This window comes from Ischnura elegans, assembly GCF_921293095.1.
Source record: "Ischnura elegans chromosome 13 unlocalized genomic scaffold, ioIscEleg1.1 SUPER_13_unloc_4, whole genome shotgun sequence".
Classification (NCBI taxonomy): domain Eukaryota; kingdom Metazoa; phylum Arthropoda; class Insecta; order Odonata; family Coenagrionidae; genus Ischnura; species Ischnura elegans.
Window position 1 is genome coordinate 9362487 of NW_025791660.1, and position 22229 is coordinate 9384715.

The 22229-nt window shown below is 35.9% G+C and overlaps 2 protein-coding genes across 4 annotated transcripts; both read left to right on the plus strand.

Annotated features, from left to right (window-relative positions):
* The first annotated feature begins 4065 nt into the window (after nt 1-4065).
* On the plus strand, nt 4066-9681 carry LOC124173331. Of its 3 annotated transcripts, XR_006868483.1 has the most exons (6): nt 4071-4325; nt 5047-5280; nt 5688-5859; nt 5971-6067; nt 9241-9576; nt 9616-9681. XR_006868483.1 is itself a non-coding variant. In XM_046552862.1 (5 exons), exons 2-5 carry the CDS (start codon nt 5086-5088, stop codon nt 9290-9292), a joined length of 516 nt encoding a protein of 171 aa, XP_046408818.1. In that variant the 5' UTR covers nt 4071-4325; nt 5047-5085; the 3' UTR covers nt 9293-9618. The 3 variants fall into 3 exon arrangements, 1 of the variants encoding a protein (XP_046408818.1); XR_006868484.1 differs by having other exon boundaries at nt 4066-4325; nt 5047-5251; nt 9241-9618; XM_046552862.1 differs by having other exon boundaries at nt 9241-9618.
* A 3314-nt stretch (nt 9682-12995) lies between these two features.
* On the plus strand, nt 12996-21965 carry LOC124173322. The gene is made up of 3 exons (XM_046552850.1): nt 12996-13128; nt 19183-20642; nt 21557-21965. Exons 2-3 carry the CDS (start codon nt 19320-19322, stop codon nt 21560-21562), a joined length of 1329 nt encoding a protein of 442 aa, XP_046408806.1. The 5' UTR covers nt 12996-13128; nt 19183-19319; the 3' UTR covers nt 21563-21965.
* The last annotated feature ends 264 nt before the right edge of the window (nt 21966-22229 follow it).

Below are 22229 nucleotides of genomic sequence, written 5' to 3' on the forward strand. Positions count from 1 at the left end.
TTGTCTTTTGAATGAATCTTTGAGGGAAGAAGATTGATTCTGATGAAAAAGAAGATGGGTGTCATATAGCTGCGCATAACACACTGAACATCAGTGCAGAGAGGATGAACTTTTGTAAAAGGGAAGGGAGCTTTTGAACGTTGGGAAGTATGGAGTTGCAACGTGTAATACGCAGGGATCAAGACCAAACATAAGAACATAAAATTGTAGCAGTGTTTCTGCGAGGAGTGGACTTATTAGCAAAATAAATCGGATTCAAAACACGAATGGTTTGTTTTCGTATGATGTTCATTGAAAGAATGGTAGAGAAAATTGTAAATTGCACTAATATTCAGGTAGAGAAAGTCGCTGAAAATTATTCTCGTAAAAGAGATAGTGTAACAGACAGGAAAGACTTAGTGTTCCTGAATAGTATTTTACTTTTAGCCAGGGCAAATAAAACTGAGTAACAGAATTTTTTATTGTTTTGGAACCACAATGGATTAGGAGTGGAAATATGGTATTCCTCCATGAGCCATAACATATTTCTCTTTTCCCCTTTATATTTTCTTTTCGACAACGTGACTGTTAGAGTAGAGAAAATGAGAAGTGGCAAATTAGCACAAAGTAGAGATGTATTTGAGATGTTTGCTAGCAATACACGGCAACGTTATAGAATTGGGCCATGAGAAAAAGCTGATGAACAATTGATTCCTTTTCAAAGAATATGTTCATATAGGCAATATTTACCTTGCAACCCCGCAAAATAAAGCATCAAAATTTTTGCATTGGCAAATTCGATTGTATTTGAAGATGTACCTATTCCAGGTGGCAATCAGAGGGTCCATTTTCTGTAGATAGCAGTCCAAAAGAGGAGTTAAAGCGAATGTTTTCTTTTGTAAACAGAAACGGGAGGAACTACTGGTTCAATAATATTCCGCAAGCAGATGAAATTCTAAGCAATAATTCGACGGTTGCGGGAACAGTGCGTAACAATAAGAGAGATTTAGCGCTGAAAGTCATATATGTAAAAGAGAAGAAAATAGCAGCTTATTTTGGTTTAGGAAGAAAAAAGCTCTAGTTTCCTGCGTCGTAAAATGGTCAAAGAATGTAATTCTTTCGCCAACAATTCACGCAGCTATTTCTATCAATGAATCCAAGACGAACAGATAATAAAAGAAAACCGGAAATATTGACCTTTTATAACTGGACTGAAGGAGGTCTAGCCATATTAGACAAAATAGGCAGCACCTATCATGCAAACAGAAACATCAGGAGATGGTCCATGGCCATTTTCTTTCATTTGCCAAACACTGCTGACATCAGTGAATATGTTATACCTAGGTATTCCAATTCATTATCTCATTGCAAAGAAGTTTTTTCGTGAGACAACTCGATTGTTAACTTTTCCATGCAGTAAAATTTGATCGATATTGAACACGATCTCTAGAGACTTTAAAAATTGAGGAATATGCGTAAAATGAGCCTGAGAAAAAGATGAGGAGAAAAAAAGAAAAAAGTTGGAAGATGTGTTTTTTTCTAACAGATATAAAAACAAAAATATACTGTGAATTGTTTTAAAAACTAATGTATGGTACACATTTGCTGAAAATTTGAGGAGTGATTAGAAGCAAATAAATAGTTTACATGCTTTATTTTCTACATTCCTTACATTCAATAAAAATTTTCAATAGCGCGAAATTGAGCTTCTGTTGAGGACTACATAATTGTTAGTTTACTTTTCCAATGCTGTATATAATTTGTAACAGGAGTATTTCAATAGTTATTAGTGACCGTAATATCATAGTAAATTTTTCCTCAAGAATAGATTTTGGGAAATCGATTCAATATCGATAAGTAAATTAATTTAGTACATAATTTAGCATTTAGGTAAGGCAAATAGATGTCGACGCTGAAAATATGATGAGATACAGTGATTGATGTTTATAAAAGTATATGCCGTGTATTTATATCTCAACATTTCAACTGTGTTATTTGGCTGAAACAAAAAAGAAATTGGCAATTTTTCCGGAGGAACTGGGACTGCCTACTGGAAAATAGGGTATTCAAAAATGTTTTCTTAAAAAAATAAAAGTTGAATTTATGGTTTTAAATATATAGTATAGCCATTTCTAAAAAAACAAATGATACGTCGAGATGTGAAATTTGTAAATAATATATACTATATGAAAGAAATTAAAGAAAATCTTTTGGGGTGTCAGAGACACCCCACGCGACCGTTTGTGTTCGGAAAATGGGCGCGACTACCGCCGGGTTAATAGTTTCAAGTTCATATCATCGAGAATGAAAAATTTAGAAAAATGTTTGTATTTGTGGGCTCTACAGATTATAGCAATAGAAAAAGTAACTAAATCTTGTATTTGATGAATCACTTGCCACGAAGGGCAAAGTATAATGCTTAGTGACAGCATCAAAGTATTACGTGCAAAATTTACAAAAAAGCAATTCAATTAGAGATCAAAACTTAATGGAACATTAAAGTTTTTAATGAATAATATTAAATGTCATGAAAGGACCTTTACAATTCTCGATAGAGCAGTGAAAAATGTTCAGCATTCAACAAAATACATGAATTGATTAATATTTGCAAATATAACCTGCAAATTTGATGTTTGAATTGAATGAAACAAATATCTTGAATTCTATATTCTTTGAGTTATCACAGGCAGTTCTGTCTGGTTTTAGTTTTAGCTCATTATAACGTTAATAACCTGGCGTTACTCACGCGAGATTCCCGATCGAGATTACTCAAGTGGGGTGCTCCTGACACCACATAGAACATTTAAAAAAATGTGTTAGACAACATTTTATTTGAAAAAATTGCTAATATTAATGTATTTTTAAGTATAGCATCATTGAATCTACAATAAGTCATGGCATTAAAGAGTAAACAATTTAATTATGGTTATTAGCAGTGCCCAAATGCAATGCAATAAAGATGTACAAATGGAATTAGATTTTATATTGAAGGAATCCCAGATAGCATGCAAGCTTGCAGCAAACTTGTCATAGGCTTGTCATTGGCTTGTCACGGCAAACCTTGTCGTGGCAAGTTTGCAGCAAACTTGCCGTGACAAACCTATTCTGGCTTGAAAGCTATGTACATAGCATTCAAAAAGTTATGTACAAGCTTGAATAAAGCTTACAAGTTATGTGAACACATACAAGCTGTAGAATAGTACATTACACCTGCAGAATACATGCCATATTGCACCTTTAGCAGATTTGTCATATCATTCCTGCTGCAGACTTGCCATATCAAACTTGCTGCAAACTTGCCATATCAAACCTGCAGCAAACTTGCCATATCAAACTTGCCATATCACACCTGCAGCAAACTTGCCATATCAAACTTGCCGTATCACACCTACAGCAAACTTGCCATATCAAACCTGCTACTACCCACATAGCATGTAAGCTTACGTCAAGCTTGACTTTTCCTTGCCTATGTCAAGCTACTCATATTGATTTTCCATTGCCATGTCAAGGTGGAAATATTTTCTGGTCAGAAAACTCAGTCATGAGATCACCCTCAAGCAGGGATGAGAATTGCTTAGATTTAAAAATACATTTTCTTGGATTAATATCCCACTTAAGAAACTGCCTCCAAAAGGCGCCTTGAGGGTGCCTTTCAGGTGATATGGCGAAATATGTTTTTTACACAATTTCTATACGGGATTTGAACACATTTTATGTATATTTTTAGAACCTATATAGTACTTTATACAGTGTGTACACGGTATAAAATGTACAAAAGTGAATACAGTGTGCATACAAAAATGTATGCGAAAGGGTCCATTTTAAATCTATGCTAAAAACGATTACTTCCATTATAACGATAAAACTGGAAGCTTGGTTGTAAGGTTTTAATAATATTTCCTTAATGAGAATTATAGTAATATAACAATATAATGTTATTTGATATAATTATCTTCATATTCATACAAAACTCAAGTTAAAAAAAGTTTCCCATTATATTACGAACTTATTTTAATATTTTGTATTAAAAATCGTATTTTGAACTCGCGCCAAAACGCCCGGCGGCCGTCTTCTGTACCACGTGACCTAACGGTTACTGATATTTTGTGATTGTGCATGGCTGTGCTTACAAGGTTACAAGCGTAGGCTACGTTACAAGCAAATTTACGTTGAAGTATGCTATGGAAGAAGAAAATAATCCGTGCTTCGTAGTGAATACTGGCAAAAAGGGATTGGAAGTATGCTGTTTCATGCAACAAATCAACGCCTGAATAAGTTTTTGAACTCCCGGAAACAGTGGCTTTTAGCGTCACGAAGAGATTCTCTGCTGTGCTCTCCATGTAATTGTAAGTAAATGGAACATTTTTTTCCATTCGATACTTATGTATGATTAATGAACCGCCAATTACTATCCAATAATCATTTAAGATTATTCATTATTTTATTCTCAGGGTAATTACAATTTAGCATGGTCTTTGCTTTCGCTGGCATAGTGAAAAGAATCCATTCAGACGGTTAAAGTTGAAATATCAGGGTTCTCGCAGTAGAAGCCACTTTGTTAACAGTTCTTTATGACATTAAAACATTAGTCTCAACCTCAATAAACTCATTTACGAAAGATTTTTCTTGAAAATGAGTAACTATTTGGAATATGTCGAAGAATAATAGCAATTAATAAGCTGTTCTAAACATAGCCATCAGTTGAACTCTCTCCTATCATTATAATTTAGCCATTGATTTGTGCTTTAGTACATTCTTTTGCAAATGCCCATGTATACATCGTACATTTCTGCCAGTACATTTTTAACAGACATGTTGCACTCAAGGGCATAAGTAAAACGTTTCTAAGCTGTTTCTGTGCAATAAGATTGCAATCCTTAAATTTTTTGTTATGTAATCAATTACTCGTGTTTGTTGATAGAAAAATTAGTAGTATATTAAAATCTATGGTAAGCACCTGTTTGATAGGCATGTAGACAGGATTTATGATGATTAAGTACCAAGTCTGCTAATGTAGTAAGCAAATCAATCGGTATTAGTGTATTTATAACAATTTTATATTTACAGGTTGCAGAAAAATTAAAACTACAGAATAGCCAGCTCCTCATGTGGATGGGAGAAATGGCACCTGGGTTTTCACACTTGGAGAGGAAAGTAGATGCTTTATTGGCTTGTGACCCAAAGCGAAAGGATGCTACTGTGGAGGAGATGAATTTCAGCCAATTGCCTTTGACAGCGGATGAGGATTTCATCAAACTCTGCCATAGGATAGGTGAAGATCCCTCATTTGAGCCAAAGTTGGTCAGTGAATAATGATAATTTGTGTGCTACCATCCTGATTCAAACAATGTATGATTTTTTAATGAAAGAACAATTAAGTTTTTGCAAGAAAGTTTCAAAATCCATGTGAATTTGGAGCTCGCCAGACATTCGTAGGTGTTTGGAATTCAAAGTGTTATAAAAATAGTCAAGTACAACATAATTTTGAAGTGCATATGGATTATTATCCAATGAAATATTAAACAGTTTTGGTATGATTGGATTTTTGTAATTTCATATGCACTTGTGCACACATACTACATGTGCATACTGACCATGACAATTGTGTTAATTATTTTGGTGAATATTTCTTCTGGCTGTAAACATGATTTTTGTTATTCTTGTATTAGCTGTTAACTCTTAATTGATCTGATCTTTTTTCTCTCTAGATGCAATGTTTGGTAGCAGTTGGTGGGAAAAATGAACGAGCACTGCTTCAATATATACTGCGTCGTCTCATAAGTGATGATGTGGCAGAATTGTACTCTCTAACGGGCAAACGGCTGAAGAATTCAGCAAAGAAATCTTTTTACAGCACATCTGTGTGTCCTGTTATTTTTCGTGAGTGCATTCAATAAGATATTCTAAGATTATTATAATAATTGATCATTGAAATGAACTTTTAACATATTACATTAAGTGACATTAAGTATGTTTTTTATTATTTCATAGGTGTATGCAGAAGGATCTACCCTGAGGCGTCGGATGTGTCGCTGAAGGGTTGTTTAAGTGATTGGCTGAACCAGGCTAAAGTGAGGAAAATGAGAAAGTAAGTTGTTGCTTCTCATTTCTCTGCCACATTAATTCGATCATCATCAGACATTTTCTTCATATTTTCCATTCCCTCTTATGTTAGGTATACACTAATCTATAATGTTCCATGGAAGTTGAATCATATACAGCCATTATGAGAATGTGGGGGTACAATGGACATCTTAAATATTAAATTTGATTGCTTATTCATTTTGGAATATCAGTTAATAATTTCTCAATGTATTATCATTTGCAAAAGTCTTGCAACAAATCGAGCGGCGCCACTTTTGCACCACAAAGATTGTGCCCGGAAAATGTATGGTTTTAGGGTGTGTGCAGCAATCCAACACTAGTCTTCATGGTTCAATGTATGGAGAACGGGTCATTGTGTGGGTGAGGTTTTTTTAAATCCTTTTCAGTCTCGAGATTTGATCGCTTCCATTTAAGTGAATTAATGTTCATGATATTCCCCCAAACACATTATAGCATTTTATGCAGGAGAAAAGATCGAGGGTAATTCCTCGGAGAGATTTTGAAAAGTTTGTAGCTTGGCTCTTTTTGAGTGATCTTAGCTCTTTTCAGAGAGCTGGAAATCACAAGTGGCTCACTGTGAACATGGCGGACTTTTGTTAACATTTATTGACTCGAGTTGATTTTTAAAATACTATATCTATGACATAAGATATGAGAAAGCTTTGATATTCCAAATGTTTCATCGTATAAATATCTGAGCAAACGCGAAAAATATGAAATTAGTTAAGCTAATGGGCTTTAATCGTTGCATAAATAACAACAGAGTTCTCGACCGTGACGTGCATAAATAACAACAGAGTTCTCGACCGTGACGTGCATAAATAACAACATAGTTCTCGAGAGTGACGTCCGTCAACCGGTAGAGAGGTATTCCTTTCCACGTATTCAAGATATGACGAGGAAAGCTTAATTCCTGCTAAAAGTCTCTTTTTCAATGATTTTCGGATTTCAACAGGTATTGTTTGATAATATGTTGCGCTGCTAAATAAGTGTGAATGCATATAATAATTCTAAGCTGCTATATCGTTGATGATTAAGTTATTACATTAACCTGCAATCTTTTAAATAATGCTCTGATGAATTAGGGATAATTATGATACTTACTGAGCATCATTAATTAACTTCACTACATGTATTAAGTAGGTCATATGGTATTAGGAAATGTGTTTGTTGGCAATACGTTTTATGTTTAGGGCAGGATTGAAATCGGTGGAACTGCAGCTCATTTCATAAAACCTTTCAAGTAGGACGTAAGCAAATCTTAACAGAATTTCTGCTTGAAATGAATGTATAAGCTTGTTCATTAGATTTACAAATACCGAGTTAGAAACATAATAACAAATAATAATAACTTATAAGGACAATACCATGACACCGAAGCCGCAGGCGACTCGAGCAGCAACATCATAATATTCCTATACTAACCAGCGGAAACGTAAAGTATGTGAAAGCCTCCGTATTCAGGCTATAAAGACATATACGAATGAAAGACTGAAATACTGAGAAAGTGATTATTTTGTTCAAAAATCTTTCAATTGGGAAGCATATGACAGCAGCTCATGTTACTATTAAGATAAATTATCAGAATTACCATCCTCAACAATTGAAGTCTGAATAGCGCAGTGGAAGAGTTCTCGGCTTGTAATCGGAGGAGCAGCGTTTGATTCCCTCCAATTCCCAAATTTTTTTATCCTCCTCAAAGCTGTATTTTGTTTTAAAGTTTTTTTATTTTTTACATGTGTGTTAAGAGAATACCAAATATTGAATGTGAGCATTTTTTAATTACAATTTCTAATTTAAATGATCGTTCGACAGGAATCCTACGTTGTTAGCACGGTAGGACGAATCATTGCGTTTCCCTTGAGGGAACTCCAATCAGAATCAGTGGTGAATATGATTCCCAGTGTTATAAAGTTTCCTTTACAGGTCCGTAACTGCTCATCATTATTAACGTTTGGGATGAGAACTATCGTAGTAATCTATGGTTCCATATACGTAATTTCTTAAATATTTTCACTTCTCTAATCCAGTCAAATACGAGTATAAAAATAATCTCAAACTTTCCTACGTCTCCCTCCCGTGTCACGATGACCTGTTCGTGAGTCCTTTCCGAGCTACCATTAAGGTTTATACCCAGATAGTGGTCATTCAAATTTAATAGTGGCCAGAAATCGACAATTAATAATTCAATTCGACAGGAAATAATCTCAAAAACTAATGTCACAACTTGGTTTGCCCCCCTCCCTCAAGACCATGGCTTGACCCCCACCCCCCCTCAGTTATGATCCTGAGTATGCCCTTGGCGAAGTGGGCTAGTCTCATATCCCTCGCTTCATGTTACATTTGACCTTGCTCTCGAAGCGAAGAATTATTCTGGATTCCGTACGATGTCATCATGAATAACCGCTAGCATTCACACGCGCGATTAACACGACGCATCACTATACCGGTTGTATTTGATTCATTGTTTGGAGAATAAACAAGTTGGGAGTTGCGGTCATGTAGGTACTAACTGCAGGTGTCTTTAGAGGTTCGGCATGACGTAATTCATAGTTGAAGGTGGAGAAAATTTCGGATCGGTGCGAAGCCACCATGAATATAGTTCAGTTGCTGGATAGCCCTGTGATGACAGTGTTGAATTTCATTTCCGAGAGGTGTGCCTTTTCCATTTCGTCAAGTAATATTTCTCGATATCCGATAACATGAAGGAAGTGATTTATGCATCTAAATCATATAAATTGTTCTGTGTTCATAGTGAAGAATTGCATTTGTGTATGTCGTGTAAATAATAATAATCTGAAATTGAAAATCCCTAGACCAGCGCATGTCATAGTGCTAAGTGTGTTCCATTGTGTATGTGCGGAAGAATCTTGTGCTGATTGGGTTGCATTGTGTAGCTTATTGTGTTACCATGGAATATACGGAAGATGAGTGACATATCAAATGACACTCGGATCTTAGGATTTGGCTTCAATCTTGTGGAAAGAGTCATAAGGCTCTAAATCCAATAAGATAACCATGTAACGAATGGAGCGAAAGTGGTGCCACTCGATTTGTTGCAAGACTTTTGCAAATGATAGTATGTACCTCCCTGCTTTTGTCAAATGACACATTATACCTCATTTCACGTGGAGTAATTACTATTTTCTCTTCAAGGATTGGCAGGATGAACAAACACGCCGAGGTTCAGGCTGATGAAGATATTTAATAAATCTCTAAATATGTAATTATATGTGTAAATAAACAGGAATTCAAGAAAATGATTTTTTAATTTTACATCCTCAAAGCCAATTTGCATCCTTGTTTTTTTTTTTTAATTTTATCAAAACATTAACAAGTTTGATGTGACAATATGCTGCAAGTTTGATACGACAAGTTTGAGGCAACAAGTTTGCTGCAAGTTTCATGGGACAAGTTTGCGGTAAGTTTGATGCGACAAGTTTGCCGCAAGTTTGATGCTGCAAGTTTGATGCGACAAGGTTGATGTGACAAGTTGGCTGCAAGTTTGATGCGACAAGTTTGCTGCGACAGGTTTGCTGCAAGTTTGTTGCGACAAGTTTGCTGCAAGTTTGAAAAAGCGTAACTAGGAGGTTTGATTCAAGCTTGCCGCAAGCTTGCAGGCTTGTCATGACAAGCTTGCTGCAAACTTGCAACTTTGTCGTGACAAGCTTGCAGCAAGCTTGCTGCAAGTTTAGCATGCTATCTGGGATGTAATGGAAGGGAAAAATTTAACTTTGAGTTTATCATTTAATCATCTGAAAGTAAATATTATGATTTAAATCAATTTTTACTTGCTGTTTTAATGTGAAGGGAGAGTGTCATCTTCACAGCAGAGGTGACTCACAGTTGCCCAGAAAAATGATGCTCGATTATAGTGTTGACATGTCTGTAACAATGACCATTGTGACTCGGTGTTTCATCTGAGAAATTTTTGTTCACACTTCTAATACGTACCTGATAATACTTGGATTATCCTGAGACTATACTTGGGGGTGTTGTTCCCCCAAAATTTATAGCGTAATCCTCATCTGTCTCCTACAAAATTTACTTCCTCAGAATCTTCCATATGCACAGTGAATAATGTTATCATGGCATTAGCACGGTAGTCCTTTTCTACTGCGTGCTGACTTACATTTCCGTTACTTATCAAAGTTTCGTAGTCTAGGTTCCTAATGATGATAAACACATATTGATATTTTTACACTTTATTTTCCTCATCAGTGATCCTTAGAATTTTTCTTACAGTCCTTGGAAATACAAATCATATTGCTCATGCACATCCAATTATTGCATGAGCAACAGAACAATTTTGTTTTACTTATTTATTTATTTATTTCACACACCACCAAAAACAGCTCTGTCGGCCTTTACATCGGGGTTGATAACATTTAACAATCACAAACATCTATGTTCTGTATGGGGCCCGAGACCTTCGGTTTGGCAGGCGAGGACTTTATCCCGCCGGCACCGAGGCCGGCAATGTCTTTATTCTTATTTTAATGTCTTTATTTGGCGGACATACGATGCATCTACTGCTTCTTTCTTTTCTTTGCTTCATACCACTTTCACATGTTCATAAATCAGCGAAATAAGCTGTCCTTATTTTCAGATCATTTTATTTCCGATCTTCTCCTTATAAATGACTTACAACTCCCTCAAAATTTTTCGCAGGAATTTTGATGTATACATCTTGCTTCCAAGATTTATGTTATTGTACAGACTGTCTCAACGATCGTGTGTCATTTTTTACCTCCTTCCATTTTTTAGTAACTTCCACTGCAGTAATATTCGTGAAAATTGGCATACTCATGGGGAAAGGTCCTAAGTTTTGTTGCATACAATCAAAATTTTAGAATTTTGATCTTTGACCTCACAATGTGGGCCCAAACCAAAATTTTCAATGTTAAAAAAATCTAGATAGAAAAAAGTCTGAATTTCATTGATCAGGATGTTAATTCTTAGGTTTTCGGACATGAGGAAACCGAAAATAACAATTTTGTTTATGAAAATTCAACTGTTGACCCAGTAAGGTCTCAGTCAAGGGCATAAGGGTGAAAATAGCATACCATCAAAGGTGTCGATCCATGAGTTTTAAAGTGTTCCCATGTCATTCGTATTGTCCAAATTCTTGTCTTATCCAGTATTTGACCTCCAAGGCTAATACTGAGGTCAAAGGTCATAGAGGTAAGTGTCAGGCCATCGTGACAACCAACTTGACAAACCACAGGTTTTAAAAGGTGCTTAAGTCATTTTTGCAGTTCATTTATCAGTATTGTTGATTTTTTGACCTTAGGAGGTCACAGTGGGGGTCAAGGGTCTTAGAGGTAAACGTCAAGCCATCGTGACAACCAGCGCGTCGAACCATGGGTTTTTAAGGGTTCTTACAACAGTTTTGCTGTTCATTTATCAGTATTGTTGATTTTTTGACCTCCGTAGGTCATATTAGGAGTCAAAGGTCATAAAGGCATGATTTGATTTATCAAGGAAACTAATGTCGCCAACCAAAGGGTGACCAAGTGAGTTGCGTGGTACACTTAGTACCCATTTTGTTAAGTCGTTAACCTCCTGAGGCCATAAGGTGGTCAACATTCACAGAGGTTGCACAAAAATATTCAGGAAATTAACCCACTAACCGGAAGGTGTTTTCGGTGACAACTCTTGTTGCGTAAACTGAAGCACGAGACTTACGCGGCGGAATGTTCGAAATGGCTTTGTGAACAGCAACAATGTGATTTTCGCGATCCCGTCACGGAATCTTTTGTCTTCGCGACTGCATAAACAGTTACTGAATAGCCCTGCTGATCATTTTTTACTTTTATTTCAGAGGATGTTTTGATTTATACAGGCGTTCGCAATTTTGGCATGCGGTCTAAGGGACCGCTGCATTTTTTTAATTGTGAATACTCGTAAAAAATGTAAATAATTATCGCTTTCTTCCTATTTTGGAGTAATAAGGACATAAAAGTATTAAAAATTAACTTTTTTTATTACATATTTACTAGAGGACCTGGTAAACCTCACATCACCTTCATTTATCAAGCTATGTATTGAAAAATCTATTCTTCGTTTGTCTTGCAAAAATCTGCCGGCTAAAGTGACATTCTTCTCCCAACCGTGGTATGGATTATATAATCATGATATTATAAATAATTATATCAACAAATATGTACTTACCTTTAATGTTTTTGGTTAGTGCTGTTTATGGGTTATCTCTGTTGAATGTGATTATTTAATATTATTTGCTTACGTTTGGATTTAAAATTGTTCTGATGAAGAAGCATTTGCAGTTCTTGAACAGTAGTTTGGTTAACTGTTGGCTTGTGTGCACAATGCCTACAAGCTTTCGTATCTGGATTGCCCGTGGGGGTAGAGGCTAGCCAGTGTGTTCAGTTTAGAATCCATTACCTTCACCTCGTTATCAAATTACAAGCTTTCGTATTCTTATTTCAAGATTTTGGATTGCCCGTGGGGGTACAGGCAAGTCAGTGTGTTCAGCTTGGAATCCATTGCCTTCATCTTCATTTGGTTATCCCATGTCTCAATAATCACACCATAAATCACAACCAATCCGAAGAAAAATAGTAAAATGTTATATCTGTCCTTATCCATTATGTGCAATTGAGAGTATCACAATTATTTTTGCCAGAGCGATGACTGGAATTATCGTAAATTGGCAATCTCTATACTTCCATTTTTTATAAGGCCCTAATGATTAGATAAGCCCGTTCTCTATGCGTGTAAAGCCCTCTTTTTAAGCCACAGGACGAGCAGATATCGTGCGAATTGCATCTGATGAATTGATCCACCATTATTTTCTTAAACTCCTGCTTTTTGAGAAGTGTTATTGCTTCATCTTGGATTGAGACTTCTGTGAGTTAAAAAAGGCATTAGAGAAAGGTTTGCTTCATGCGTGTATAAAAATTTTCCCATGTCAGTAACAAACTTAATTTATTTTACATTTCAGGATTGCCTTCTCTGTATTGGGAATAGGAGAGCCAAGGAAAGAGCGTTTACAGATTTCAACCAGATTGCCTAATCTATTGGGTGAGTAGTTTTGGATACATTCATTCTATGCTTTTCTTTGAATTATCCATTACTACATGATTGCCTTACTTTAAATGAGCATGCCTTTCAAGAGAAACATATTATATTATACAATCGACCAACAGAGTTTACGCGTCATGCACGTTAAGGGTGGAGAGCAAGTATTTCTTTTGTTATATCCAAAAAAAGTTTTCCACCACAGTGTACCTCTCACTTACTCCACAGTTGCAGAACATTGTTCCAAAAATTTATTTCAAATTTAATCCACCAATTTCTATTCCACGAGACGTAGTGCTATTGCAAAATGATATGTACGAAATAACTTTTTAACTGCTTCAATCAGAGGTTAGCATTAGTCAGTTTGTATGATCTGATTATTTTTGGCTTTTGTATAAAATGCTGTTAAAATCTATCATATATTCTTATCTTACTATCAAGAATATCTACCATATCATTTTTAAAACAATCGGTGTTACTTTAAATGTTTTAGAAAGGTCATATGTTACTGTAAAAATGGATAAAATGTTGAACTGGTGGTCTTGCTAATAATTTATGCATAAAAAGTATTTATTATTCTGCAAATATTGCCAGAGAAAACAGGTTAAAATAGTAAAATAAAGATAAAGTACATCCTGAAAAGGCATAATTCCCAAGTTTACTATTTCATTTTTTCAGAGAAGCAGAAAAACAAAATTTTCCTAGCAACCAAAACGAAATAGTACCAACTGAAAAAAATAAATCTCAAAAATGGATTAGCGTCAATTTCAAAATCTGGCTGAGTATGGAAAAGTCTTGCAAGTGTGACACCTGAAGTTTTATTTCATTGCATGCAATTATCACAATCCTAAATACCCAGAGAAAATTACGCTCAGTTTGAAAGTTAAATATACAATCTTCAGTGAGCTACTCTTCATGGTGAGGTGATAGAGTATAATTCTGAAAGTGGATAAGATATCGCCATTACCATTGGGAATGGTTCAAAGAACGCTACACTGTACTCTCGACGGAAGTACTCCAGAGCACCGGTATTACTTTAAATGTTTTAGAAAGGTCATATGTTACTGTAAAAATGGAGAAAATGTTGGACTGGTGGTCTTGCTAATAATTTATGCATAAAAAGTATTTATTATTCTGCAAATATTGCCAGAGAAAACAGGTTAAAATACAATACTTTCGGTAGGCAATACTTTCGCTATGAGAATTTCTTTCCGGAGCGGTCAAGTGCGAAGTCAAAATGGCAGAATGGACAAGGGCGGGATAGCTGTATGATGAGATTGAGGAGATGCTTCGTTGAATATTTATGGTTATGGTGGAATATAATTCGAATTAACTTCATTTCGAATGTCGTGGTTCCACAAAGTAAAACAAGAAACTTGGGACTACATTTCTCACACCTACCCCTGCATACCTCTTCTTAAATAAACTCAATATCTTAGTAAAGTAAAAAGTGGGTACTCTACGGTTTACACACTTGCAATATATTTACTAATTATGGCTAACGACTATCATAAAACATGTATCCATTTGAATTATTTTTCTATCCCGCTTTCCTTCAGATTTTAATTTGTGGCATGAGATGATGTGTCTAACAGGGTCCCCACTCAAGCGTGAAAGCCTTTTAACCGTGAATAAACCCTGAATTTCGTCTACCATTACAAAACCTGGAATTAGCCACGAAACCTTAGAAATCTCTCAAACTTGATTGTAGAACTAGGATTGGCGGATTAAAAGAAAAATCTCTTTTGATCATGTTTCAAAGCCGAGTCACGTGCAGACACTGTCCACACATTTATCTACACCCGTGTATTCGAAGTACAATTATTAATTGGCCCGTGTGCCAAGACAGCACATTGACCTTAACCCTGGCAAAGAAATCAGACACTACTGCTCTCCTTCCTGCCACCCTGCTCCCTCCATTTTCCCACTCACACCCTTTAGCCGAAGTTGAATTTTGCTAGCTATGAGAGACGTCATAAGAGATAGCACTTCATTGCTGCATTTGCATTGAAGGCATCTTTTGCATTTGTTAAATTTTTAGTTAATGTCTGGCTGATAATTGTTACATGATTAACATTTCTGCCTAATATGCCTGATCTACAAATGGTGAATATGATGACATTTAGACGATGAAAACCTGGAAAAAACTGTGAAAATTTGTGATGTAGTTTGAGTGGAAACCCTGGTCTAAATATGTTTTTACAATCGTTTCTACAACTAAATATCCCTTTAAATAATTATTTTGGCTTTCTGTGATTAAAGGATGTTTCCAGAGGTGTTTCAGTTTATTTTGTAGGAGATAGGAGAATGTCTAGGGAGAGATAGTGCTTGCTATATATTCATTTAAATCACAGTTAAATTAATATCCTACCTGTGAACGCCAGTGTCTTCTTATATTTGGGATTAAGAGCAACATACTGAATTAAAGTAAAAAATATTCCCTTTATTTCAATAGGAATGTTATTAATATGACATTTTATGATTGATACTCAAACCAAAACAAACAAATGATAACCATATTATAAATCTTGTCTACTTTTAAAGAATCAGGTGGAAGCGTGCACCTGTACTCCTCCCCAAAATCTGGATATGTACTCTTGTCATCTGAGCATTGTGCAACTTAGGAAATTTTACTCTTTAATAGGAAACAGAATTGTTTTTTTGTACCAAATTTTCTAGTAAAAATAGTCAACGTGTAATGAGTGAAAGATAGTAAATTTTTGCTCCAGTATAATTCATACAATATGAGGCCACGTCTAACATCTGTAAAGACTTCTATTTTACTGAAACAACTGGGCAAGATTGTGTATGTTATTAGGGCCACGAGCATGAAGAATTTAAATTGTAATATATGCCATAAAAATCAGATAAGTGGAATATCCAATGGCGTTATCCATATGATCCATATTTGTTTCAATTCATGTACACCAAGACACTGTGGTGATGAGGAATTTCTAATACAGATTAATAGGATATCAGGGGAAGATAAGAAGTGGAGTATGCAAGGAAGATAAGCAGGGGTGGTGTGGGGTGATTGGGGCCCTCGGCTGGGGCTCAAGATCTTATCTTCTTAGCTGGGGGGCCCTGCCTGCTAATATTTATTAAAATCCCAGGTGCAGAAATGGATTTTGAAGCCATTCTGCATTTAAAACTCTAGATTAACACTTAGTGTGCCATGGACGTAATATTATGTCCTCAAGATCTTTCTGAAAATTGCCATGGACGTAATGTTATGTCTTTCTATTTAATTGGCTTTGTACGCGTGAAGCTGTAATATTTCGCCCATTGTACTTTCCCACCATACTGCTTAGTGATTCTGTTATTTCAAAAATCAAATCCTCGATGGAAAAAGAGTTCTTTTAATGTCTCGAGGATGAAAAGTCCTTTGCAGCTACTGGTATCCTTATGTTAGGCCACTTGGTGTGAAAATTCTTTTGCTGAAAGAACCGTTAGTTGAGGGTGCAGGGACCCTTTTTGTCATCCAGGATTCATAACGCTTTGCTTGGAACAATGGTGTTTTATAATTTCCATGCTTTAAGTAGTTCGAATTGAGTGTTATTAAAAATTGTTATGCATGTTATGGCGGTATATCATATGTTGCAACTTTTTTATATTTCAAAAACAGGTTTTCATTGTTAAGTTATGTATTTAAAAATTAGCAATAAATAATATTCAACTCATTCATAAAGAAGAGAAACGTCATATTTTTACTGAAGTATACATCGATATAAATATTTTTTAATGCTAATGTTTTAAAAAATGTACACATTTGGTAAAAATGGCTGGATTTTTCAGTAGGGCTTTAAATTTAGCACCCGGCACTCAATGTGTTAAAATTAAGTTCTTGAAAAAAACTACTGTAAACAGTGAGAATTGCACAGCTTATAAAATTCCATTAAGTACATGGGCTGTTTTTCTCAACCCGACTCGACCCGATGGGTCATGATTAGAAGACGAAGTGATTGCTTAAAAATTATTCCATTGCCAAACGTTGAGCACACTTGTGGTGTTCTTTAGACATAATGGGGTGCTCTCATAAAATTAAAATAGCTATTTTTTTACATGTATCGATAAGTAAGTTGAAGTTACAAAGGTTTGCAAAATATGACTTTATAATTCTCAATATTCTTGTTATTACGGAGCTTCAAAGTTCGCGAAAATCACTAAATTCTTTCGTGCTACAAAAACGTCCTGTGACGTCAGAGTGATAGTAAGCAGATTCGCTCCATGGCAATAACAAACAGTAACGACCATAACAAACAGCTACGACGATACTGAGACATAACATTAAGGGAGTGTTAAAAACAGTTGCGAATGGTTTTTAAGACTTTACGATGCACGTATTACGCGATGGCTGAATCCGTCTTCATGAAGGCGCATTCTAGGAACATTTTGAAGGTACATTAATTCATGGTCGCTTATTTCTTCTCCGGCATTGGAGATTTCGCGGAGTTGAGAAGCCGGGAAATTGAAACGTAAGATAAATTAAATGAACTGTCTCGTTCGATAGTAATCAAGAGCTCGTTTTGTATATCATTTAACTGCTGTCATTTACTCATTGCTTTGAAATGCATATGCTATGAGAGATACATAGATTTTTCTAAAACTGGGGTAAACAGTCTACTGGCACCACGTTAACGTTTTGTTTACTGGACTCTGACGTCACGCTCAGCCAACATGGCGATGGGTCGTTTGAAGCGCAAGATTACTATACGATTTTCAAAGTGGAATTATGTGAATAATACGCATGTTGGAGAAGAACTGCTTTCACTGTAATTTTTAGCGTGGAGGATATTTTTTTATGGCGTAATCACCCATTTTCAGTGGAATTCCCCATTGTCTCGGTGATTGAGGGATTGGTCGTGCCTGTAGACGTGATTTGCTATACCTTCTTCATAGGATGTTTCCGCCAATTGATTACATTAATTTTGGCTTTGTCCTGAAGCTCATCACCCATTTGAAAATACTTCCATTCTAGCCACATCTTCACTTCAGCGTAAAGATGGAATGATGGAGATAAGAGGATCACCTATTGGAATCTTTTAATTTCAGTTGGAATCTTTTAAAAGGGGCTATTCTCCATTTTCAACATATTTCAAGGTTATTCAGTCGATTCGGTAGTCCCATGGTTAAATAAAGTAACATAATATAAGTGATGGTGTATAAGGGGAAGATAATTGAGAACTTAGGTAATTAGCATTTCTTAGAAGAGAAAAGGAAGTGAGGAGGAAAACCAGGCGCAATCATGCTTTCAATTAATGGCACCAAAGGGAATAAGACTGCGTATCATTTGACGAAAGAAATATTACACATGAATTCCCTTCCAGAAAGTAACCAAGCAAATATTGATAATTTTATGATGCATTTCCACCCATGCTGGCATCTCCCATTAAGAAGTTAATCGGGAACATTTGTTTTTCTATTGGTATGCAGGAGGGAAGACACACATAATTATTTACGATCTGAATTTAGGAAGGAATACACTTTCCCACAACATTTCAATGTGAATGATGCATTTCAGCTCACAGAGTCATCATCTGGTACAAGAATTGTACATTAAATATCGAGGAAAAGTGTTACCGTCTTCAATTTAAATATTTCAAACTTCCACCATGTTGCACCTGCATCTGATAAATTCCTTCTATTGTTCTAATTTCTTTCTGTTTTCCTTTTTTTCAGCAGTCTCTTTTCCCATCTTATCATGTCACATCATAGATTTTCGGGCATATCATCTCTACTTTCATTCTAACCTCACTTCCCTCATTATTATGTTCCGTAATAAATGATCGGTACTCCTGCTTGGTAGAAAACTGTCCTGACATTTTTAGCATAGTTACATCTGTTTTGGTCTCCAATGGAATTATTTCCTCATAAAAACGATGGTTGTGAGTGATTGAATTTCAAAAATGCTATTCCAGATCATTTCATTTTTAATCTGCATTGCATAGCAAGCGAGATAGTTTTTCTCGGGTCACGCTTATGCTAGTTGTTAAGTTCCCACAATGCTATTGACAAAATTTAAGATAGTAATTTGATGTTTCTTCTTTTTCTTTTCAGTCAACATTCATTCTTTTCAAACCCAGGCTGAGATCGTGTGTTACTCCTTCGTGACCATTGCCACCACACCTGCTTTATACAGCCTACTTCTGCTGAATCCACTTCTGCTCAAATAAATTATTTCTTTTTTCCCAATCATGGCGAGCAACATCTCTAACAGCAATGCTGAGCAATTTGTTGAGGAGAGGCTTCTTGCTGGATTGGTGACTGGCTCATTCCTCCGGCATAGAGAACTACTGGACATGTTGGAAGATGTGAATAGCAGAATGATAAAGGAGAAAACACTCTTGCATGTTGGAGTGGGACTTGGTAAAGCTGATTGGGTGCAGGAGTTATTGGCAAGAGGAGCTGACACAGACATTACGGTTGACAGTCAACAGAATGCATTGCCTTCAGCTGAGGAGATGGTGCGGCAGTTCCCTGACGATGTAGAACGTTCAAAAATTCTGAATTTGGTGACGTTGGTTCACAGGAGAGACCAAGTTATTTTGCGTCGTCTGGAAGCATCTTTGAGTAGGAGCACTGATCATGTAACACCTGTGGCTAGCCCAGAATGTGATATTGCATCTCTCAAGTCCTCTGTGGACTCATATAGGCGAGAGATGAAATCTCTTGTGCGACAGCTGAGCTCATCGTTGGAGGAACTGAAAGCGCAAGTGTGTGGATGCGATGCACTGTTGCATTGTCTGGAAGAGGCGGTGACGTCAACAGCAGAGGATATGACATGTATCAAGTGTGGTCTTAATGGGGAGGCATCTTTAAGTCAACCTACATCAGATCCGGCCAGAGCAAGGCAGGAGTGCGTGGACGCCATGATGCGGAAGACACGGACATTGTATGGAAATGGAGTTGATGAAATGCGTAGATTGTATGAGAGACTGTATGATGGAGATGGATGCACTGCTTGTGTTATTAAGTTTTTAAGTGGGGATGATCGGGTGAAGGTGATGGTGGACATTGATTCTTATAGCATTGGAAGGATGAAGGAGAAGGTTGTGGATTTTGATGGGACTCAGGGGAATGGGAGTGCATTGATATCATTTTGTGATTTTGAGAGTGAGACTGTATATTTGGGTGCAAAGGATTGTTCTGGTGATAAAGATAAAGCCGTATGTGCTAATTTAGCTTGGGCCCTCTCACAATTATCCCTGAAATTAGTTTTTGATAATGAGGGGAGTCCTTATAGCAAGGGAGATGTGGAACGAGAGCGTGAGTGGATGAGGGCTACAGAGGAGTTGGAGGAGATGAGGAAGAGGGGAGGGGGATTAGATGGGTGTATCAAATTAGCATTGGATGGGAAGACACCGAAGGCAAAGTTATCTTGGCTTGCGGCAGCTGTCCCTCGTCTTATCGCTTATAATGGATGCACACAAGAAAGAGCTATTTTGCAGCAGCAAGCCCCTCTCCTATTCTCTCTCTATTCTAACAATGTGATTGGAAAATTTCTAGCCAATGCAAATGTGGGTCCTATATCTATTTCTTACGGTTTTTTCTTTACATCATGGTCTTCATTTAACCATTGAAATCATTATTTGAAGCTGTTTTTGCATATAAATTGGTAGTTAATAAATCTAAATGTAAACAAAGTTTTGAATAGTTGAAATATTTGTTCTTGATTTAATTTTCCATGATTTCCCAAAAATGGGCCTCTCATTGGTTTGGCATCTAGAGGTGAAGTGAAACTTCAGGTACATTGGATCCTCAATCCTTAGCTGTTCCTCCTATGTGTTCTATAAGTAGTTTGATATAATGAGAGTGGGGTTTTTTAATATAAAAATATTTAAATACAATTTATTATAGTCAAACATTCTACTTCTCGATATTCCAAGATTCAGATTTCTCCTTAAAAGATAACATGTATTATAGATCGTATATGTCATAAGTTTAAGGAAGTACGTACAATTAGGAAAAGTCACGGCTTCAAATTCAATTTCAAGTATTTTTGACATGATTATAAACTTTCAAAACTACCAACCGGGTCCATTGGACCCAGTCCGTCGTTCAAGGGTTAAGAAAGTGACTTCAAAACTAACTAACTCTAATGGATAAATAATGAAGTTAAAGATAAATAATATAAGAAAATTGAAGAGTGCCCATATTCAAATCCATGATATATCAATCCAGTGATAAATCTGTAAATTCAAAACAATAGGGAAAGTCTTCCAATATTTTTCACTTATAAAATAAATGATTCTTCTAGAGCATGGGCTTCTCGGAAGATATTTAATAATTATTGCCTATAATTTCTGCCATTGCATTTTTATGAATGGAGGTAATATTTTATCTCACTATGAATATTGACCTAATTTTGACATTGCATTTTGTTTGTGATTGCACTACTTTTCATTCCATTAATTTATATTTTCTGTTCCAGAGATGAATTTGGCCTGATACACTTTGGAGATTGTGATGGAGCCAGTGCTGAAGAGGAACATCCCGTTTACTATCATTTATTTTCTTTAAGCCTCTCAGTTTTTATTGGGTTAACTTAATTACTAATGTGTTTAGTGTAATCATTACAAATATCTTATGATTATACTCAGACATTTATATTGATTTCATGTTTGCTAAATGGCACTTTTTCATTGGGTGATACATTACATTTTGTGATGCATGTTGTTTTAATCCTGTGGGCACACAATTTTATCAGCCTTTTCCTAGTCATGCCGCTGGGATATTTGTATTTTTGATTTTATATCACTTTGCATCTCATTTACGCTATAAGTAAAGGGAAGGAATGTACCATTTTGGCTTACCAATGTAATCCTACAATTTATCTGAAAGACATTGTGCACGTAAATCTATTTGCAACCTATGCCGCTCTTTCCTATTTGTTAGAATTATGTTATGCCGGATGTACTCATGTTTGTGTAGCCCTTTAGTGAACATTGGTTTGTTTTGGTTCATTTCTCTGGTCTCGTTTGACCCATTCACTTGAGAGGCATTTTCCTGTAATTTGCAACTATAATGATGTAGGGATAATATTGTGAAGTGCAATATATTCCTTAAAGATTATTAATTTCAGATGTATGGCACACAATTTCAAT